This window comes from Triticum aestivum, chromosome 7B (genome assembly GCF_018294505.1).
Source record: "Triticum aestivum cultivar Chinese Spring chromosome 7B, IWGSC CS RefSeq v2.1, whole genome shotgun sequence".
Classification (NCBI taxonomy): Eukaryota; Viridiplantae; Streptophyta; class Magnoliopsida; order Poales; family Poaceae; genus Triticum; species Triticum aestivum.
Window position 1 is genome coordinate 406,194,770 of NC_057813.1, and position 19,747 is coordinate 406,214,516.

The window sequence follows — 19,747 nt, forward strand, 5'->3', positions numbered from 1 at the left end:
TCCACACTCACACACACACACAATTCACTCACATGCCCAGTGAGAAAATCTGACATCTTTCCAGCTCAATGTAATTGGAAGAAAGACAGTTCTTGATGTTCCTCTTTATTTTAGAACTTTTGGTTCATAGTAGGTAGCTTTGTCGTTGAAACAAGTACAAATTGCAGGTTTTTGAGGCTGAAGATATATCCATGCGATCCAAAGATAGAGTTGGCGATGATTCTCAGACACAAGATAACAATTATTTTCTTGACTACATGTCGAAGAAAACTTCTACTTGTTTTTCTGACAGCCTGCTACCTGGGTTGCAACTGGATGACCTATATAATCATTTTGAGGTTAGCCTCACCGGATTCGAGGTTAGGCCTTGTGTACATGCTCTTCAGTTAATTTTCATTCAACATCCACATGGACCAGTGAGAAATATGTCTGTTTGCAGGTGAAGGTGTTGATGGCTAGTAGACATGATATAACCTCTACACTGGTCAAACTGGACGCTTCTATTGTCCTTGGATTGTGCATATTCTTGGATGAACCAATGCTGAAACAATTGGAGGTAATAGTTTTTGAAGGATAGGTGTCTTCTTGTATGGTTTTGATGTTCTGGATTCTTGTATATTTATAGAAATGCATACAAAAGATGGTTAGCTGGTTTATACTATATATGATCTATTTTCTTTCTTTTCCCTCTTTGTATGTAAGTGTCTTTAAAAATATTTTCTGGAACCATTTTGGCAGGTTGCTTCTATTGTGCGATCTGCCAATATCTACTTCTCTCGGACAATGTACAGTGCTGTTGTTAATTTGTGTACCTATCTGAAAGAAAGTAACCTAGTTGGAAGCAACACTTCCGTTGATACCATGACTAATGGGCCCAATAAACCAGCCTTAAATATGTCTGCATCTCTCAAGCTGGACAAACTGAGTTTAAGGGTTGACCTTGAAGACAATGGCAAGGAATGTTCACTCATCACTGTTAGTGTTGGAGATATTGACATCAGGTTATCAATTTTCACAATTTGGCAATCTTGATTATCTCCTGTGATTTTAATGTGTGAATTGGTGTTGTTATTTTGTAGGTATGCTGTGTGGGAATTGTCAGAACTTTGGATCATCACCAAGATGGTTGAAATTACTTCCACTGATCTGAAGAACAAATCAAATTCACATGTGCTATGTTCATCAGGAAACTACAAAACTAGCACTTGTGTAGACTTGACAGGTTTTCCTGAAAGTTCTGCTGCCGAGGCTTGCTTAAAGCTGCATTACAGGACTCACAAATATAATGATCAAATACATCATGTGTACCAGTTGAACTTAAATGATGTTGATCTGCATGTTCATCCATCTGTATTTGGTCGGATAAAGAAGTTTTTGAGCAATCTTGATGCAGTATCTCCAGGTGGCAGTGCTGTTGTGTCCTCAACAATGGACCAGAGTTCCATGAAACCTAAGGCAGCCAATGCCAAATTTCCTAAGCTTTCATTGTCAGATATCTGTGGAGCAGAGAGCACATCATTTGGAGGAGTTTCTGTTGATCACTTTCCCTTTTTACATGCTGATATCATATCTAATTTCGGATGTTTAGAAACTCAAGATGTTGAGGCCTTAGATATTACATCTTCAAAGAGTAAACAGTGTCATGAGACTTCAGGTTTAAATGGTTACTCTGCACCAGAGCTTGCAAGCAATGCACAGTGTAAAAATGAGCATACTAGCTGTTCATCTAACTCACTGAATAACACAAATAATGTCAGCACTACCGTTCTGGATTTATCACTTGTTTCGGTTAGAACTCATTTCCATGAATCATGTGGTATTTTAGCAACACTCACTGTTCCCGAGTCTATAGCAACATTCTCACTGGCAGATGCAACTTCATGGGACCTATTGTTCTCTGCTAAAGATATATTGCTTGCTTCACCGTGGACATCACCAAGTGTCAGTGAGGTACTCTGGGGGACTTATTCACATGGTAATTCTAATGTACTCAATGTCCGTGTCAAAAAGGACTTGTCTGCTCTCTCAACTGAAGTATGTATTGCAACCCAAAATGTTTGTTGTGTATTACCAACAAAATTGCTGGCAATGATTATTGGATATTTTTTATTGGATGATTGGGATCCTATGGTGGAAGAGCATCACTCTGTGGCAAGTAACAATCTTGAGTGTTCCGGAGAATTGCATGACAGTATCACCTACAAAATTGAGATATGTGATTGTGTTATACTTTTTCCTGTCGAAAATCAAGAACTTTTTTGTATAAAACTTGGTGTTCCATATTTTTTCTGCGAGTTCATTCCAACTGGGATTTCAACAGAATTTGTCAAGCGTATTCCCAAAGAATTCTTGAGTTCAGAATGTACTCTTTCCAGTAGAGCTGATGTCATCAGCCTATGTTTAAGAGATGCATCCATATCACTTGTATTCCTGAATGAGCAAACGAAATTTATCCCGAAGCTTGATGAGGACATGCCTGCAAGAATACACCCTCTTGTGGAAAAGCTTGATGCCGGTATATGGATTCAAGTTCCTTGCAAAAAACCATCCTGCACCGAGCAGCCTTTGTTGGCCACTTTCATTATGAGCAAAATATCAAAATGCAATTTGATTTCTGAAGGTATGTATTTGGATTGATACTATCTTCTTTTAAACATTTCTTGATATGTATTGGTTATGTAATAATACCATACTCTGTCTTATCTTGTACAGATTTGTATTTTATGGACGGGATGGAGACAGTTTTTCGTATTACTGACGAGTTAACTTCAATTGTCAAAGAAAGTAAAATGTACGAAGGCAATGCCCGTCAGTTTTTAGAACGTAGAAGATCCAATGAGGAGAGCGTTGAATCTAATGAGCCTATTAATATTACTATTTCTATCAAGGATCTGGTGGTTCTCTTTGGTCACTCAAAAGATAAAGTTTTGCCATTGGAGAAGGTTGCCACTGCAAACCTTGAGTTTGATGTTTCTGCTGTAATGGTTAATGAAAAACCTGAGCATGTTGACATGGATATTGTCTCTTTAGCTCTACACTCATCTGGTGGCCACACTCTTGTCTCCATAGTTTCTGATGGGCCATCATCTCCTATTCTAATCAAGTTCACAAAGCATCATGCTGGGCGAGATGAGATATTAATTACTGTACCCTTTTTCGAGACCTGGTTATATTTAGTTGATTGGGATATCATTATCAACCATTTTCATTCCTACATAAGAAAGGAAGACAGCAGTTTGCATGTGGGGCATCCAGCAGCTTCACCTCATTTTTCAGGCTCTGCAATGTCATCATTTCTTGAATCAGAATCACAAGACAATTCTTACTTGGTGGTAACATGTGAAAATATTGCTGTTGTTGTTCATGTACCTATCTGGGAGAAAGAGCAAAATGAGAATAGCAATTATCCAAGGGTTGACGGGAACTCTGGTTCTTATTTGATCCACCATGCAGATGATACTCAATCCATTGAACCAAGAGGTTGCAAATTTGTCACCTTAACTTTTGAGAGTAAACATTTTGTGGTCATGTTAGGTGAAAGCTGGGTGAAGTTCAAATGTGATTTAGATAGAGTAAAAGTAATACTGGAGATGATCCAAGTGAGCAAGGGTGCCTCTGTTCCGTTCATGCATATATCTAAGATTAAAGCTGGTGGCTATATTCATCAATCAGAAACTGACATGCTACATCTTTCTGTTGATCTACAAGCAGAATACATGGATGTTAGTTTTTCACACCAGATATTTAGTTTCTGGCGTAGTATAGAACTCAGATTTCCTAAATCGTCGTCATCAGCTTCCTCATTTTGTTCTGTGACATTGAAGGCGGGATTAAGAAAAGGTTCTCTCCTGCTAAATGATGGAAGGGTAAGTTATGCTACATTGCTAGTTGTTAATTTGCTGTAATGAAATGCCATAAAAGCTTAGATATGTAACAAATATCCTTAGACCGGCTATTTGTTGAATGTTTTATTCGGGTTTGTGAGGTGGGGTATCACTGGAAAATACTTGCAGTGTCATGCGACTTAGCCATTTTCTTGGCCATTTGGTAGATAAAGCAACGACAACAAAGCCTTTAGTCCCAAACAAGTTGGTGTAGGCTAGAGGTGAAACCCATAAGATCTCGCGACCAATTCATGGTTCTGGCACATGGATAGCAAGCTTCCACGCACCCCTGTCCATAGCTAGTTCTTTGGTGATACTCCAATCCTTCAGATCTCTCTTTACGGACTCCTCCCATGTCAAATTCGGTCTACCCCGACCTCTCTTGACATTATCCGCATGCTTTAGCCGTCCGCTATGCACTGGAGCTTCTGGAGGCCTGCGCTGAATATGCCCAAACCATCTCAGACGATGTTGGACAAGCTTCTCTTCAATTGGTGCTATCCCAACTCTATCCGCCATACCTAACTGTTGAACATGTTGCCTTTTAGTCAGCCAACACTCAGCGCCATACAACATTGCGGGTCGAACCGCCGTCCTGCAGAACTTGCCTTTTAGCTTTTGTGGCACTCTCTTGTCACAGAGAATGCCAGAAGCTTGGCGCCACTTCATCCATCCGGCTTTGATGCGATGGTTCACATCTTCATCAATACCCCCACCCTTCTGCAGCATTGACCCCAAATATAGAAAGGTGTCCTTCTGAGGCACCAGCTGCCCATCAAGGCTAACCTCCTCCTTCTCGCGCCTAGTAGTACTGAACCCGCACCTCATGTGCTCGGTTTTAGTTCTACTGAGCCTAAAACCTTTCGATTCCAAGGTTTGTCTCCATAACTCTAACTTCCTATTGACCACCGTCCGACTATCGTCAACTAGCACCACATCATCCGCAAAGAGCATACACCATGGGATATCTCCTTGTATATCCCTTTGACCTCATCCATCACCAAGGCAAAAAGATAAGGGCTCAAAGCTGACCCCTGATGCAGTCCCATCTTAATCGGGAAGTTGTCGACATCACTTGTTCGAACACTTGTGACAACATTATCGTGCATGTCCTTGATGAGGGTAATGTACTTTGCTGGGACTTTGTGTTTCTCCAAGGCCCACCACATGACATTCCGCGGTATCTTATCATAGGCCTTCTCCAAGTCAATTAACACCATATGCAGGTCCTTCTTTTGCTCCCTGTATCTCTCCATAAGTTGTCGTACCAAGAAAATGGCTTCCATGGTCGACCTCCCAGGCATGAAACCAAACTGATTTTTGGTCACGCTTGTCGTTCTTCTTAAGCGGTGCTCAATGACTCTCTCCCATAGCTTCATTGTATGGATCATCAAAAATAATTTGAATATATTGCTGTTAAGAAGGGAGCACTATGAAGTATTGAAGCGAGCTGAATAATGTAAAGAATGTCACAGAATGAAACATTAGCTGGTGCCTTCCAAAGACGGTTCCGTACCTTCAGCAGTAATGGATCATTAGCTTTGTTTGGTCAACCTTGCAACTGAATCTGTAAGATGACTTTGAAGTCTACTTTGCCCCTAATAAAAAAATTGTCTATTTTTTAATTGATCAGACGATTTTTTTTATGTCTATGTGTCTTTTTGTGTACTCAAATATGCTGATTGGCATATCCTCTTTGTAAGCTTCAACATTTAGCTCATTCTGGGTTTTGGTAATGCTTTCTTGACAGTGGAGCAGTCATGGGCCTGTTATAGAGACGTTGGTGAAGAACTTGTCACTGCAATTTAGTCAAATGGGTGTTGAGACTGAAGTTTCTGCTTTTGTTGACTTTCTGATAAATTACAACAACATCGACAAGGTAAAGTTATGCTTCGTTGCTGATGTATCATGTTTTTCATGGTATAAAGGAATAACAATTTATATGTGTGTAGGTTATGTGGGAACCTTTTATAGAGCCCTCAAGTTTTCAGTTAAACATACTTCAAAAATGTGCTGATCATGCACTGGATGTATCTCCCATTACTGAGGTGTCGCTAAATTCAAGCAAGCAGCTTAATGTTAATATATCAGAGCCCTTGATCGAGGTACATGATCTTGGCATACTGTATTTTCAAACTTGTCAAGAGGCAAATTATTGTTCTGTCCTATCTTCAAGTAATTGACATTATAGTTTTCTACTGCCATTATCATCTTGATTAACGTGATTCAGGAATCAGGGCAGTGAGTCTGCAGATAGAATGTAGCTATATATCTGTTCTCAAGGAGCATTGACACTTATTTAGCTTAGAAGTTCTTTTTTCTTAAATTAACTCAGCAGTGTGTGATATCTGTATGTGCTTTTGAGTCCCAATTCTCAAGTATATTGCTCTGATTTCATCATTTGCATATGTAGGCTATCTTCAGACTTAGTGAGATGATCACAGATTCTCTTAATCCAAGTAGTGGAGGTGATCTTCGAGAAGATCCTGGGATCGTGAGGTTAAGCCGTGATGATGTGCACACCAGGAGATACGCACCATATATTCTCTCAAATGACACATCACTGCCATTTAGTTTCAAGGTGTATCGTGGTGCTGTTAATTCAGATGACATTGATAGTTTCTCTGTAGTAGATGAGAATTCTGTGCCGGCAGGATATTCTGTCCCGATATATGTTGAAGAAACTCTAGATGAATTCTTCTTCCAGCACAGGGAAGCACGATCATCTGAACACCTCATCGAGAAATGGATGAGTGCAGTCTCACACTATATGATTTCCATTGAATTTGATGGGACTTCCGGGTCCTCTAAGCCAATGTCAATTGACCTTGTGGGCATTTACTTCTTTGAAGTCAACTTCTCTTCAAGTAAGAAGCCAATTCTTGGCGAGGAAAGCTTGGAAGCATTTGGATCTGGTAGAAAGGGTAGCCATCATGATGGATTAATTGTGCCTGTTGTACTCGATGTTTCCTTGCAGAATTATAGCAAACTTGTACGAGTTTACTCAACGGTAATGACCTTTTGAATGATCAGTTGCATCATTATCCGCATACACGGGCTTATGATCTCTTTTTGTAGGTCATACTCTTCAATGCAACATCAATGCCCCTTGAGTTGCGGTTTGATATACCATTTGGTGTTTCCTCAAAGGTATATATATATTCTTCCTAATTTTATCTTGCAACTGTTTTGAGAAAATGTTTATAAAGGTACTATCAAAGTACAAGAATAGATTAATGTTGGCCTCATTGTGCCTTTATTGTTCATTCATGTTCTAGATTAAAGAAAATGCGAAAAATAACTATTGGAAATTGGGGAAAAGCAGGTGGTTGGTGGCTGAATTTCAAACTTTGAAGTCACATTTGGATTCAAAATGTTTATTTATATATGAAAGGACAATCCTACCATGAACTCTGATAGATTGCCTGCTACCACTAGCTTTAAACTTGTAATTCTATTCTTGCACAATGCAGAGAGTAATTGCACGATTTGTGCTCTGTTCAAATCTGTGCATTTTACTCTTCTAAACATGTTCTTGTATACTTCATTTGCTACCTAATATCAACTTCTCAGCTACTCACCGTAGAGCACTCTTGGTTAATTGATGATTCACAAGGAACAAACATGAGATTTCTCAAGAAACTTTATCCTGCAGGTAATCGGGCCAATTCTTCCAAACAAAGAGATTCCCCTGCCGGTTCATTTGTCTGAGGCTGGCCAGATTAGGTGGCATCCTGTTGGCAGAACTTATTTGTGGAGTGAAACCCACTCCTTATCAAGTTTGCTTTCACGTGAAAGCAGGGTGGGTTTTATGAAATCATCTGTGTGCTATCCTTCTCACCCTAGTAATGATCCATTTCGCTGCTGTGTATCTGTTGAAGAGTACACTGTCCCTTCATCTAGTAGTGCCCAGAAAGGTCAGTACTGCACTGACCATTTGAATGCACAACCAATTCTTGGAAATACTGCTCCAAGGGCTTCTAAGCAGGTTTTAACAAGAACGCATTTCATCCGGCAAGTCCGACTTAGTACACCTCTTCTCATAAAGAACTATCTCCCTGTGTGTGTATCTTTGACAATAGATAATGGTGGGGTTGCACATCAGGTTTCACTTAAGGAGGTAAGTTTCTGATGCCATACATATATGTTACCTTGACTATTATTTCGCTAATTCGTTACTGAATGATACTCACAGGTGGGTACCGCCTCTATTTATTTTGTTGACCCCTCCAACGATCTTGGAATCACATTTCATATTCAAGATTACAGATCCGTGACCATAAAGTTTCCCCGTGTGGAATCGTTCTCTAATGGAGCCACATCAAATGGCTTGAAATTCTCCTTAACAGAGACGATCGCGTTCTACTCAAATGTGTCGAAATGTATGTTGTTCAGCCTTTCTCTTTACTCCGAATAAGTTGATAGTGCATAGCTAAAATTTCGGTAGCGGTTTCTTTGGCAGGTCCTTTCAATGTTATGCTGGAGAAAGCAACAGATGCTCATTCTGGTGCAAGAGAGCTGTGCCTTTCCGTGCCATTTCTTTTGTACAATTGCACAGATCTCTTGCTTACAGTCACAGAAATCAGCTATGAGAGGAGCGGGTCCACCCTTTTGATCCCTTGCAGTTTTGAGTTAGATGGGCACACAAGACATGTGCTCGGGAAAAATGGCCTTTCTCTTGTTTCAGAAGACCCATCCATACAGTCAGTGACTATGGCCCGTAAAAGCATTCATATGCTTGTGTTAAAAACTAACTTTGTTTTTCGGCTTTGTGTTTGAAATAACTTGTGCGTTTCTTTTATCAGGCACTTTGCAAGTAAAATGCCACAGTTGGATTTTATTGATGGACACAGCTCTCATTCAAACAGAAGAGTTGCAAATAACAGTGAGCATGTGCAGAAAGAATGTGACAGAGAGGCTAAAGCTTACATGTTTGCTCCTGCTGGACATACACCTCCAACTGAACTTTCAGTTAAGCTGAATGCATCCGTACCTAATAGTGGAACTGAAACAACTCGACGAGATTGGTCGAGTCCATTTCTCCTTGTCCCTTCCAGTGGTTCAACGAGTCTCACTATTCCACAATCATCTACTTCTAGTGCCTTCTTAATAGCCGTAACATCTGTACCTGTTTCGACAGAACTTTTTGGGAGGACAAAGGCTATTGCTTTCCAGCCGAGGTAATTCATCAACTGCTTGTAATGGCAACGATATTGTTTCAGTGCTCAAAAAACACCATGATCATTTTTACTCATAACAAATGAAACTTAGCACACTGGAGTTCTGCAGTAGCCTTGGCTGGTTCGTTCCTTTTACATGATTTACTTTGTGATTGTCTGTAGTCCTGAAATGCTATAAATTTCAGACATAATTTTTCTGAGGATTCTACTGCCTTAAGGCTGTAGCAGCCAATCAAAACTAATTTTCAGTTTTTTTTTCTGACATGTAACTTTTTCATTCTCTGGTGGCCTGGCTAATTTTTTATTCTACCTCTTTTCCCCTGTTTTTTCAGATATGTAATTTGTAATGCATGCAGCAATGATATGTTCTATAAACAAAAGGGAACAAGATTTTCTAAGCATTTGAGCTCGGGACAACACTCTTTTCTTCACTGGGCTGATACAGCCAGGTGAGTTATTATCCTTTGTATCTGGAGCTTAGCCATACAATTTCTGTTCTTAACTAGCTTGCTTAGTTTGATTTTTAAGAAATGGTCAGTTCATATGTATGAGCCAACAATTCATGCATGTAAATTTAGAAATTTGGATTTAGAATATTAAACTGAATTCAGTTCTCAATTTTATCAGCATGGTATGGTTATATGTGCTCTCCATAGACCCTTTTCAAGTATTTACAGTTTGTTCTGAGGATACTCTGTTTGCAGAGAATTGCTTGTCTCGATTCGATTTGATGGGCCAGGATGGCAATGGTCTGGTAGCTTTTTCCCTGGCCGCCTGGGAGATGCCCAAGTGAAAATGAGGAATAGTGCCTCAGGTGTATCAAATATGGTTCGAGTGGAAGTACAAAATGCTGATATAGACATACATAGCAAAAAAATTGCTGGAAGAAACAATAGTACTACCGGTACAATACTGATTCTGCTGTCTGATGATAAGACTGGTTTTGTACCTTACAGGATTGACAACTTTTCGCTCGAGGTAAATAGCTCTTGCTATGTACTCCCTCTGTTCCAAATTAGTTGACTCGGATTTGTCTAGATACGGATATATCTAGACATGTTTTAGTGTTAGATACATCCGTATCTAGATAAATCCAATTCAACTAATTTGGAACGGAGGGAGTAGCTTTCTTGAAACTCTGGTTCTCAAGTTTACGATTGTTTTTTTTTAATTCAGAAACTGCGGATATATCAGCAGAGATGTGAATCTATTGAAACAATTGTATATCCTTACACATCATGTCAATATGCCTGGGATGAACCTTGCTATCCTCACCGTCTTATTGTTGAGGTACTTTATTGAGCTTCTTTCTTCAGTTATTTTTTAAACAACTTATTTTTTCAGTTTAATCTCAAGCAAGTATACAACATGGTTTCTCTCCCGTACAGGTTCCTGGGGAACGGAGTTTGGGTACATACAGTCTGGATGTTCTCAGTGATGATGTTCATGTGGCCCTACCTTCCACACCTGAGGTAGTTCAATGTCTTGTAGCTGCTGCTAACTGAATAGATCAAGGGTTAACTTGGCATTTTTGTTATTAACACGATAATATTGACTAGAGTTGCTAAACTTAAGAGGCTTTATCAAATAATAATCAGTTAATAACAGGTCCTTTTAATTAAGCACTGTTTATGCTTGCGAATTTTGTGTGGAGAAACTTTGTGACAATAGGAATTGTGTTGCCCGATTTCACATGGTTCTATTTATTACGGCCAGGGAAAATCACTACTTAATCACATGAAAGAAAGAGAAAAGGCTGGTTTTATGCTTGGTTTGATTTATGATAATCTTAGTCGGTTCTGCTTATCAATATTGTTGATATTTTTCAGTTGCTTTCTGACCTGGTTCTGTTTAATATGTTTTTGCCAGAAAGCCGAAAGAAAATTTGGCATCTCGGTGCATGCGGAGGGAGCAATAAAGGTTATTTTCCAAGGACCAGTAGCCATCAAGATTTGATCGAATATGTTTCTCTTGTTAGTTTTTCATTGCGATAATAAACTGCAGGTGCTCAGTATTATTGATTCAAATTGTCACAACACGGACACAAAAGAAGCAGGTGTCCTTGGATCAAGGGAACCAAAGGATGCTGATCACAAACAGGAGATCGAGTTGAACTTCACTGAAGTTATCAAAATACACTTACCATTCATGGGCATATCTTTGATAAGCTCTTCTCCTCAGGTGAACAGAGTGCTATGGTTGAGGCTGAATCCCACCAAGAAATTTTCAGCACTTCATATATTTTAATATACTTCGCCTTTTTTTTGCCAGGAATTGTTGTTTGCTTCTGCCAAGGATATGACATTTGTTGCCATGCAGAGCTTAGATCAGCAGCGGATCACGGTTGAAATACCAAGTATGCAAATTGATAATCAATTCTCTGACAGCCCATACCCTGTCATGCTGTCATTTGAGGGAAGCCACAAGGGAAAATCGATTAATTTTTTGAAGAGTAAAGATATCAAGCTGAAATCTCTAAATGAGAGTAGAAGTTCTAATACCCCAGAACCTGTGCTGCGGTTTGCTGCAGTAAAATGGAGAACTAGAGATACATCATTTCTTTCGTATCAACGTATAAACATCAGGTATTATTTACGCTATCAGTTTAAGTTATTTCAGATGTTTATATCTGAACTTGCGGTAATTTTCTTCATTTGGTGGTTCACAGTGTAGCACCTTTCTGCCTTGAACTTGAAGAACGACTTGTCCTGAGCATGATTGACTTTTTTAGATCCGTTTCCTCTAGAGTGCATTTTGGTCTGTTGGAGAAAAGTGTAGACTCAAGTATTTTATGTGGTGCTACTGATATTTTTGGTGAATATGCAAAAATATCAAAAAACCTGTCAGACAAGCCCCAAAGCTCCTACACAGTGGACACTGATCAAGACAATGGACTGCTGCCGTCTGTTATCCCGATTGGTGCACCATGGCAACAGATACACCTATTAGCCAGGAAACAGAAGAAAGTATATATTGAATTGTTTGAGTTGACTCCTGTCAAGTTAACTTTCAGGTTATTTCTTCTCTGTGATTATGTTTCCGGACACCACTGTGAAAAACCATTATCAATTTACCAGTGACTGTCTTTTGCTGTAGTTTTACTAGCACTCCATGGCTCAATAGGAATGAAGGTGTCTCAGACCCCAGCACAAGCTTCAACAACAGTACTGCAATTCAGGTGGAACAATATACTCCATGCACTTCCGAAGATATTATGCAAAAGAAAATGTTTTTTGTTTCTACGGTATTACTTGGCCGCGCTTCTTAAAGGATAGTTATATACTCATACATTTCTACAGGCCCTACAAATGTTAATTACTTCATTCTGTACTACAACTGAATTTCTTTATAAGAGGATTTCACATCAGAGCATTGTGCGTGCTTCTGTTATCTACATAAGTTCTTTCTTCCTTTCTTTTTGGAGGAACTACACGTGTTTATTTTATATGAAAGCTGGATCCATTGAGTTCTCTTTTCTCAGAATGTGCTGCTGATTGATACAGTTTACAAAGATGGTAGATTATCTGTGGCTCTGTCTTGAGTTGGACAATGCCATACGAGTGCAAAGTAACATATTTGCTTGTCCTGAATTCTTATCTAGTGTAGATAGTGTTGACCTGGTAGCACATATGCACATGGATTGTTCAGCACTTGATCTGTTTGTAGGCTCTGAAGTTATTTACTAGGGTATTTCATGTATGCCGTCTTAATTAAGCATTTTGGTTGCAGAGAGGCCTTATGGCTCTCATTGACGTTGAAGGAGTACCAGTTCATCTAGGAGAAATAATGGTAGAAAATCTTATGGCAAGTTGGCAATCCATCCAGGACATTCTTGTGAGGCACTATAGCAGGCAGTTGCTTCATGAACTCTATAAGGTAAATTGGCACCATTCAAGCTAGTATTCTTTCTAGTCAAGTATTCCCTCCGTCCCAAATTACTTGTCGCCCAAATGGATGTATCTAGACGTATTTTTAGTTCTAGATACATCCATTTCTGCGACAAGTAATTTGGGGCGGAGGGATTATATCTTTTTTTGGGGGCATCTTCTTTAATGTCCAAAATAACCTTAATAAGCTTATTGAACAATCCTGGAACCAAAACTACATGGATATTTGTTGCTCCCCTAAGATCTTCTGCAGTGTGAGTGGCTGCAACCATGTGCTTGTGCCAACATTTACCTCCATTTCTTTTCTTTTTCCCGTTAAGAAGCGGGCAGTATTGTATTCTATAGGACTACCTTGGTTTATATAATCTGTGTTTCCAATGTCCAACAGTATTACATAGTTACTACTCCCTCCGTCCCATAATGTAAGACGTTTTTTGACACCACACTAGTGTTAAAAAGCGTCTTACATTATGGGACGGAGGGAGTACATGTGTCTTGGGAGCAGAATTTGTTGTGATATACTGTAAGTGCAGGTTTTTGGCTCTGCTGGCGTTATAGGGAATCCTATGGGTTTTGCCAGGAATGTTGGATTTGGCTTAAAAGACTTTATGTCTGCCTCAAGGAAAGGGAAATTGCAGGTTTGTAAATGCAGTTTTCTTAAGGAACTAGCAATTCTTTAATCCTTCTTTTCTTGAAGTTCTATTGATTTACTCTTTGACAGAGTCCTGTTGAACTATTAAACGGTATCGCACAAGGTTCAAAAAATCTTATTGGCAGTACGGTTTATGCAGTCAGTAGCGCCACTTCTCACTTTAGTAAAACTGCCTATAAGGTATTATCTGAGCTCCAGTTTGATCATTGGAAATTACGCTCTCCAGAAGTCACGGGCTCTCATAGCTCATGGAAATTTGTTATGCAGGGCCTTGTTGCGTTTACATATGATGAGCAAACGGCTTCCAAACTGGATGAACGGGACAGACAGCTAGGTTTGCATGGGGAAGGAGTGCTGAATGGGTTTCTAGAGGTGAAAGCCATCTCTCTTGATCAAGTATTACTGATTTACCTCTATAGCCGTTGTCTGTTCTATTGTAACACCCAAATCCTAGATGACTCTTTGAATTGGAACCTGATGACCTGTTCTTGCTCCATAGTTTTGATAGTTGTACACAGTTTAGTAACTGCGTCCTTCCACTACATACTATTGGAAAGAAAATCTGTCACAGCTCACAGCTATTATTTACGCATTCATTCTTCAGTATGCGTGCCATAGAATGTTGCTGGACCTGTCTCTAAAGCAGCATACAATGTGTGCATTTCAATCTTGTTCTTTAGGGTCTGACTGGGCTCCTCCAATCGCCAATCAGAGGTGCTGAGAAACATGGTCTTCCTGGGGTTATCTCAGGTAATGCCACTCGATAGGCCCTTGCAGACAGCTTTTATTGCTCCAGACATTGACCAACTGTATCTATTTTACAGGTATAGCAATGGGAACAGCTGGGCTTGTGGCTAGGCCTATGGCCAGTATTCTTGAAGCCACAGGCAAAACTGCACAGAGCATAAGAAACCGAAGCAATCCTCATGAATCCAACCGCCTGCGTGTCCGTTTCTCGAGGCCTGTGGCCAGAGATCGCCCTTTGTTCCCATACTCCTGGGAAGAAGCAGTTGGAGTATCTTTGCTTCTCCGAGCTGATGGTGGCAGGCTGAAGGATGAGACATTTGTCGTGTGCAAGACACTCCGAGAGCCCGGAAAGTTCCTTGTGCTTAGTGAGAAACTGCTCCTGCTAGTCTCGAGCCGGTACTTGGTGGATTTGGGGTCACCCCAGTTTGCTGGTGTTCCTCCTGACCCACAGTGGGCTATTGAAACTGAGATGAACCTGAAATCTATTGTTCATCTGGACAGAGCTCAGGAGGTAGTGAACATTGTTGGGAGCAACGGCGAAACATCGCCGAGGGACAAAAGAGGCAGATCAAGAGACATTGCCCTGAGCTCAGCCTTCATCCCACTATTTCATTTCAGTGTCGAGCTGCCAAGCATCGAAGATGCAGAGGGCACGTTGCAGTTCTTAATGGCACTTATAGAGAAGGGAAAGGCAAGGAGATGGGACAAGAACATCCTTCACCGAAGCAACATTAGCTGAGGTTTCTGGGTCTTGAGCCTTACTACAGTGCTTGTGAATGGGGGCAGTCAGCATACACCTCAGACGACACCAGCCAGGATCACTGCGCAGCGTCCAGTGAACGTGGATGACCTTCGGAACAACCGCTCCATACAAGAGGCGTGTTAAGCAAGTGATCGTCATCCGTAAGCATCTGTTGATACCATTAGTAGATCAGGATAGATACTGATATACGAGGGGCTGGCGTAGCTGGCATAATTTTGTAGCCTTTTTCCTGGATGATCCACCACGGAACAGGTAGGATTAAGGTTTCAGCCTTTTTGTAGGCCAAATGTACACATGTAGGGTTTTCCAGAATTTTGTCCACGGTTCTGTAAATAATGGCATTTGAGTCCCAAAAGTTTTGTTATCCACTATGACTAGCCAGCCAGACATCTTCCGAACTACAAACCTTGAGTTTTCCATTCTTAAAGGATTGAATCCGGTGCGACTTCCTCTCATTTCTTTCCTTAACCCAATTCACCGACGAGCTGGTGGATTCATTTTTTACTCAAAAAGAGAACAAAAAAGAAGACTTGTGGATTCATCTCCCTTTTGCCTACCGCTCCGGCGGCAGGAAGGGAAACCCCACTGCCCTCGCTCCGACCGCTCCGGCGGCAGGAAGGGAAACCCCACTGCCCTCGCTCCGGTTTATCCTCGCAGGTGCAGCGCTCGGGATGGGAGCGCTTCTTTGAATGTCTTTCAGGTTTCGATCCTTCAAGTTTGTCAAAGCTCCGATGTTGGTTCATGCCGTTTTAATGAGGTTAGGGTCGTCATATGGCGATACTTGGTGTCGGCTCCAAGACGGTGGTCCCTAGGGGCACGTACATAGATGTCATTGACGGGTCAAGCAGGCTCATGTGGTAATTTTCATTACGTTTGAGTTCCAGTTAACTTTGTAGAACAACGATTCAAACCACATTTAGAAGAGCTCCGGACTGCATTGTTTTGCATTTTGCAACAAAAAAAAAGGTGAACTCTAACAATGAAGGAGTGATCAATTTGTTTCAGGGATTTTAGGATTTACAGAATCAGCATATGAAATTTCGAGGTAAGCCGATCTACTCGTGTTTATCTTAGGAATTTCATTATAGAAAAAAAATTCCTTTAGAGCTTTAGGAATGGAAACCTCTATGAAGGAATTCTTCCTATCCTTAGGAACGAAACCCATGGCACACTTACTTTAATCCTAGTACATTTATTTTAATATTTTTATAGATATTTCTCCCTCCGTCCCATAAGACTGTCAGCGAATGTTTGAGGAACTGGAGTTTGGTTGATAAAACACTGCGGTTGTTACGTTAGCTGTCAAATTACCGTGCAAGCTCCAGTACCGCATACGTTTACCTACAGATTAGAAACACCTCACTTGCAGACATACACAAACAGATGGAACTAGATATTACTAACAGATTTAGGTCCATAATTAATGGAGAGACAGATTCAAAAAGCAGTCAACCAAGCACAGAGCATCGAAAGCTGGGGACAACATAACCAGTAGGGTAAAACAAGCAATGGCTTTTCAACCAAGCACCAAAACCATTTTCATTCTAAAAAGACCATCCCAAGGTGGTTTGCAGTACTCATTGCACAGATACTTAGGTCTCAAACATATTAAATCCGCAAAATTCGACCTAAAAGCACATAAGATAAGTAATCCTTAGCATAAAAGATTCCACAGGAGAACTGGAATTGAACTGCTTAGTCGAACAAGCTGAAGCCCATGTCATCATCGCTCTCTTCCTTAGCCTCCTCCTTTTTCTCTTCTTTCTTCTCTTCAGCGGCAGCAGCACCACCAGCAGCCGGGGCAGCAGCAGCAGCAGCTGGAGCACCACCTCCACCTGGAAACGAATCAAAATCATTACTACATTGACAAAATAAAAGGCGATAGTAAACATAAATGCAAAGCATAGAACGATTGCTGTTGCTGCTCATGATAAACTAAAATCATCCCGAATGGCAATACTCATTCTCTACTATAAAAATGCACGAGATTGGTCAAACAGGGATGACTACAATTTTACACGTGAAATTAAATTCAGAAAACAGAACAGCTAAGAGGTACATCTACAAGTCTTGACTAGGAAGATTATCCTTCAATTTTAATAATAAGTTTTCTAACATGAAGTGAAGCGATGGATTCTCTACTTGCACAGACTAACCAAGATGCAGATCGAAGTTCGTTAAATAAATTAGAGGCAGTGGCAACAATATGATATTTCTACTGCTAAGTAAACAACGGGCCACGTGAATCAAAGCCTTCGATAAACTACAGAGGAATATAACACAGTGAGAACGGGAGAGGTTTACCAGATCCGACGGAAAGGATGAGGTCATCGACGCTCCTCTTCTCCAGGAGCTTGGCGAAGAGCGCGGGCCAGTAGGCCTCAACCTTGATTCCGGCAGCCTTCACCACCGTCGCGATCTTCTCAGACTGCGTTGGGAAGAGCAACAACCCTCAGACAACGAAAACCCTCAGACAACGAAACAGACCAGGAATCGCGCAAAGAAGAGAAAGAACCAAAACGAACAACTTACAGTGATGGGGATCCCGTCATCGTGGAGGATGAGGGCGGCAAGGGTGCAGGCGACCTCGCTGGAAGACATGGCGACGGATTCTCACCGGAGCAGATCTGCGATCTCCAAGAGTAAAGACACGGAGAAAATCGTTAGGATTAGATGCAGCGTCAAAGGGGGGAAGGGAAGGCTGCGGCGGCGGCGGCAAGGTGGGAAAGAAGGGAGGCGGCGGCGCTTACCTTGGGAGGCGATGGAAGTGGAGGCGCAGGAGGCAGGGAGCTTCTAGGGTTTGGGGAGGCCCGCTGGATGGGAATTTATAAGTGGTTCGTGCCGAGTACTAGGGTTTCGCGGTAGAAGTTTGGGCTGGACTGAACGGTCTCATGGGCCTTTGTGTGCATGTGGTAAATGGGCCCATTGTTCCGTCATGTGTTGGGTCTGTAAAAAAACTAAGGGCCTCCTAAAAGAAGCGGTGCTTCTTCTGTGGGCTGTTTCTACGACGGCCCATGGTTCTACTGTTTCTACGACTGTGTGTTCGCGAATCGTTTTCTCTTTTCCGAAATTAAGACTTGCGAAAATCGCTCCAACTTGTTAAGTGGCGCGCTGTATGTGCGCCGCTTGTTACAATCTGAGAGTTTTCCCTTTTTTCGTACATCCATTTATTCAAAATGTTTTATTTTTTAAACCGTGCGTCCAAATCTCGAACCATTTTCACCTTGGATTTCTCGCGTCGAGATCTTCAAAACTAGATCCCATATTGATAGGTTTTGACGAACTTTTTTTATGAAAAAAATCAAACGAAAAACCGAACCGGGAGCACGGTTTTTTTCCTTTCCGAAAAAGGCACGCCCATGCCTCTCGCGGAAGCAAAACCATGACTCTCGCGAAAGAAAAAAAAAACAGAAAATGTGTTTCCGTTTCCGAGAGGCACGGCCGTGACTCTCGCGAAAGCACAACCATGCCTCTCGTGGAAGCAAAATCGTGACTTGTGAAAAAAATAGAAAACACGTTTTTTTCCGTTTCCGAGAGGCACGGCCGTGATTCTCGCGAAAGTAAACCCGTGACTCGCAAAAGGAAAAAACAAAAACGCGTTTTTTCGTTTTCGAGAGGCACGGCCATGACTCTCGCGAAAGCAAAACCGTGCCTCTCGCGGAAGCAAAACCGTGACTCTCGCAAAAAAACACGTTTTTTTGCGCAAATCAAAAAGTTAGGGAAGCCCGGTGAAAAACCAAAACGTCAAAAAAGGGGGAAACCGTTAAAAAGCCGAAAATGCATGCGGAAAAATAAAAAATAAAATCCGGAGGGAGCGCCCAGAGCGCGACACATGGCGAATGGCTGAGAGCGCGCCAAGTGGCGCTGATCATTGCGAGGCTCCTAAAGGAGCGCTCGTTAATTAGTTGCTCCGTCTCGTTTCGTTAATGTTTCACGATGTACTTTTGGTTCGTTTTTAAAGAAGTTGCTAGTAGAATCAAAAGTAAAAAAATCTGAAGAACTAAATCTTTAATTTTGAACAAATATGATGTAGAAAAAACATATCTTCTAAAACAATACTTTAGAAGGACATATTTTTTTCGCGAATACACAAAGAATTGCGTATCTTATCCTTGATAGGTAGAAGAGAGCAATACAACATGGAGTGAGGTGGCACCACAACAATGTGGGTAAGAATAGAACAGAGAAAAACACCACAGTGCTAAACTCGCCAGTCCGAACTCCATCCATGGAAGGCAAGGATATATGACACAGAGCACCTAGACCACGTCACGACCAACGTGAGGCACCTCCGTTGCACGATTAAGACTCCAGAATAAACGTACCCCCCCCACCCACCCACCGTGAGCGCCTAGAGAGTCGGTAAGTGGACTGCAGGATCTGACCGGGCCGAAGGAGGAGACCATGGAGGAAGGATCGAGTCATACATTGCGCCCTAGATTCCCATGCCTTGAGAAGCAACCCAAACCAAGCATGGCGACCAACATCTTCCGTTACAACACTGAGGACTTCACGAGCAACCAAGACAGTGTCTTCAAGAAGGGGACGGTGCTACAACACCGTCGTTTGTTAGGACCGAGAGTATATCGACCAAGGGGGTGAATGGGAGATTCGGAAATTCTTGCGAATGTTTT

The 19,747-nt window shown here is 41.3% G+C and overlaps 2 protein-coding genes across 7 annotated transcripts in view; one reads left to right on the forward strand and one right to left on the reverse strand.

Annotated features, from left to right (window-relative positions):
- LOC123156515 (uncharacterized) overlaps nt 1–15,484 on the forward strand; it is a 28,233-nt gene extending 12,749 nt beyond the window's left edge. For 3 of the 5 annotated variants that reach the window (XM_044574632.1, XM_044574633.1, XM_044574636.1), the window contains 27 exons: nt 168–359; nt 440–556; nt 739–1,001; nt 1,080–2,620; nt 2,713–3,866; nt 5,635–5,763; nt 5,837–5,989; nt 6,298–6,894; nt 6,963–7,034; nt 7,540–8,004; nt 8,080–8,266; nt 8,347–8,587; nt 8,690–9,064; nt 9,397–9,513; nt 9,769–10,042; nt 10,241–10,354; nt 10,453–10,536; nt 10,934–10,984; nt 11,069–11,245; nt 11,336–11,649; nt 11,733–12,077; nt 12,161–12,242; nt 12,794–12,940; nt 13,485–13,589; nt 13,673–13,975; nt 14,284–14,353; nt 14,428–15,484. In XM_044574632.1, the coding sequence (XP_044430567.1) occupies nt 168–359; nt 440–556; nt 739–1,001; nt 1,080–2,620; nt 2,713–3,866; nt 5,635–5,763; nt 5,837–5,989; nt 6,298–6,894; nt 6,963–7,034; nt 7,540–8,004; nt 8,080–8,266; nt 8,347–8,587; nt 8,690–9,064; nt 9,397–9,513; nt 9,769–10,042; nt 10,241–10,354; nt 10,453–10,536; nt 10,934–10,984; nt 11,069–11,245; nt 11,336–11,649; nt 11,733–12,077; nt 12,161–12,242; nt 12,794–12,940; nt 13,485–13,589; nt 13,673–13,975; nt 14,284–14,353; nt 14,428–15,089 (8,331 nt within the window). In that variant the 3' untranslated portion in view covers nt 15,090–15,484. The remainder of the gene's footprint in view (nt 1–167; nt 360–439; nt 557–738; nt 1,002–1,079; nt 2,621–2,712; nt 3,867–5,634; nt 5,764–5,836; nt 5,990–6,297; nt 6,895–6,962; nt 7,035–7,539; nt 8,005–8,079; nt 8,267–8,346; nt 8,588–8,689; nt 9,065–9,396; nt 9,514–9,768; nt 10,043–10,240; nt 10,355–10,452; nt 10,537–10,933; nt 10,985–11,068; nt 11,246–11,335; nt 11,650–11,732; nt 12,078–12,160; nt 12,243–12,793; nt 12,941–13,484; nt 13,590–13,672; nt 13,976–14,283; nt 14,354–14,427) is intronic. The other 2 variants (XM_044574635.1, XM_044574634.1) reach the window with 2 other exon arrangements.
- A 1,121-nt stretch (nt 15,485–16,605) lies between these two features.
- Nucleotides 16,606–17,955, reverse strand: LOC123156517 (60S acidic ribosomal protein P1). Of its 2 annotated transcripts, none has more exons than XM_044574637.1 (4): nt 17,864–17,955; nt 17,646–17,747; nt 17,418–17,541; nt 16,606–16,948 (listed from the first exon to the last, which is right to left on the reverse strand). In XM_044574637.1, exons 2-4 carry the CDS (start codon nt 17,712–17,714, stop codon nt 16,809–16,811), a joined length of 333 nt encoding a protein of 110 aa, XP_044430572.1. In that variant the 5' UTR covers nt 17,715–17,747; nt 17,864–17,955; the 3' UTR covers nt 16,606–16,808. The 2 variants fall into 2 exon arrangements, with proteins under 2 accessions (XP_044430572.1, XP_044430573.1); XM_044574638.1 differs by having other exon boundaries at nt 17,646–17,740; nt 17,864–17,933.
- Nucleotides 17,956–19,747: the final 1,792 nt, after the last annotated feature.

Bases quoted from the DNA above. Each gene is read 5' to 3' on its own strand.
- LOC123156517 (XM_044574637.1), bottom strand. From the start codon at position 17,714: ATGTCTTCCAGCGAGGTCGCCTGCACCCTTGCCGCCCTCATCCTCCAC. The intron at 17,542-17,645 runs GTAAGTTGTTCG...TTCCCAACGCAG, and splicing joins ATGACGGGATCCCCATCACT to TCTGAGAAGATCGCGACGGT. The intron at 16,949-17,417 runs GTAAACCTCTCC...ATTCGTTTCCAG, and splicing joins CATCCTTTCCGTCGGATCTG to GTGGAGGTGGTGCTCCAGCT.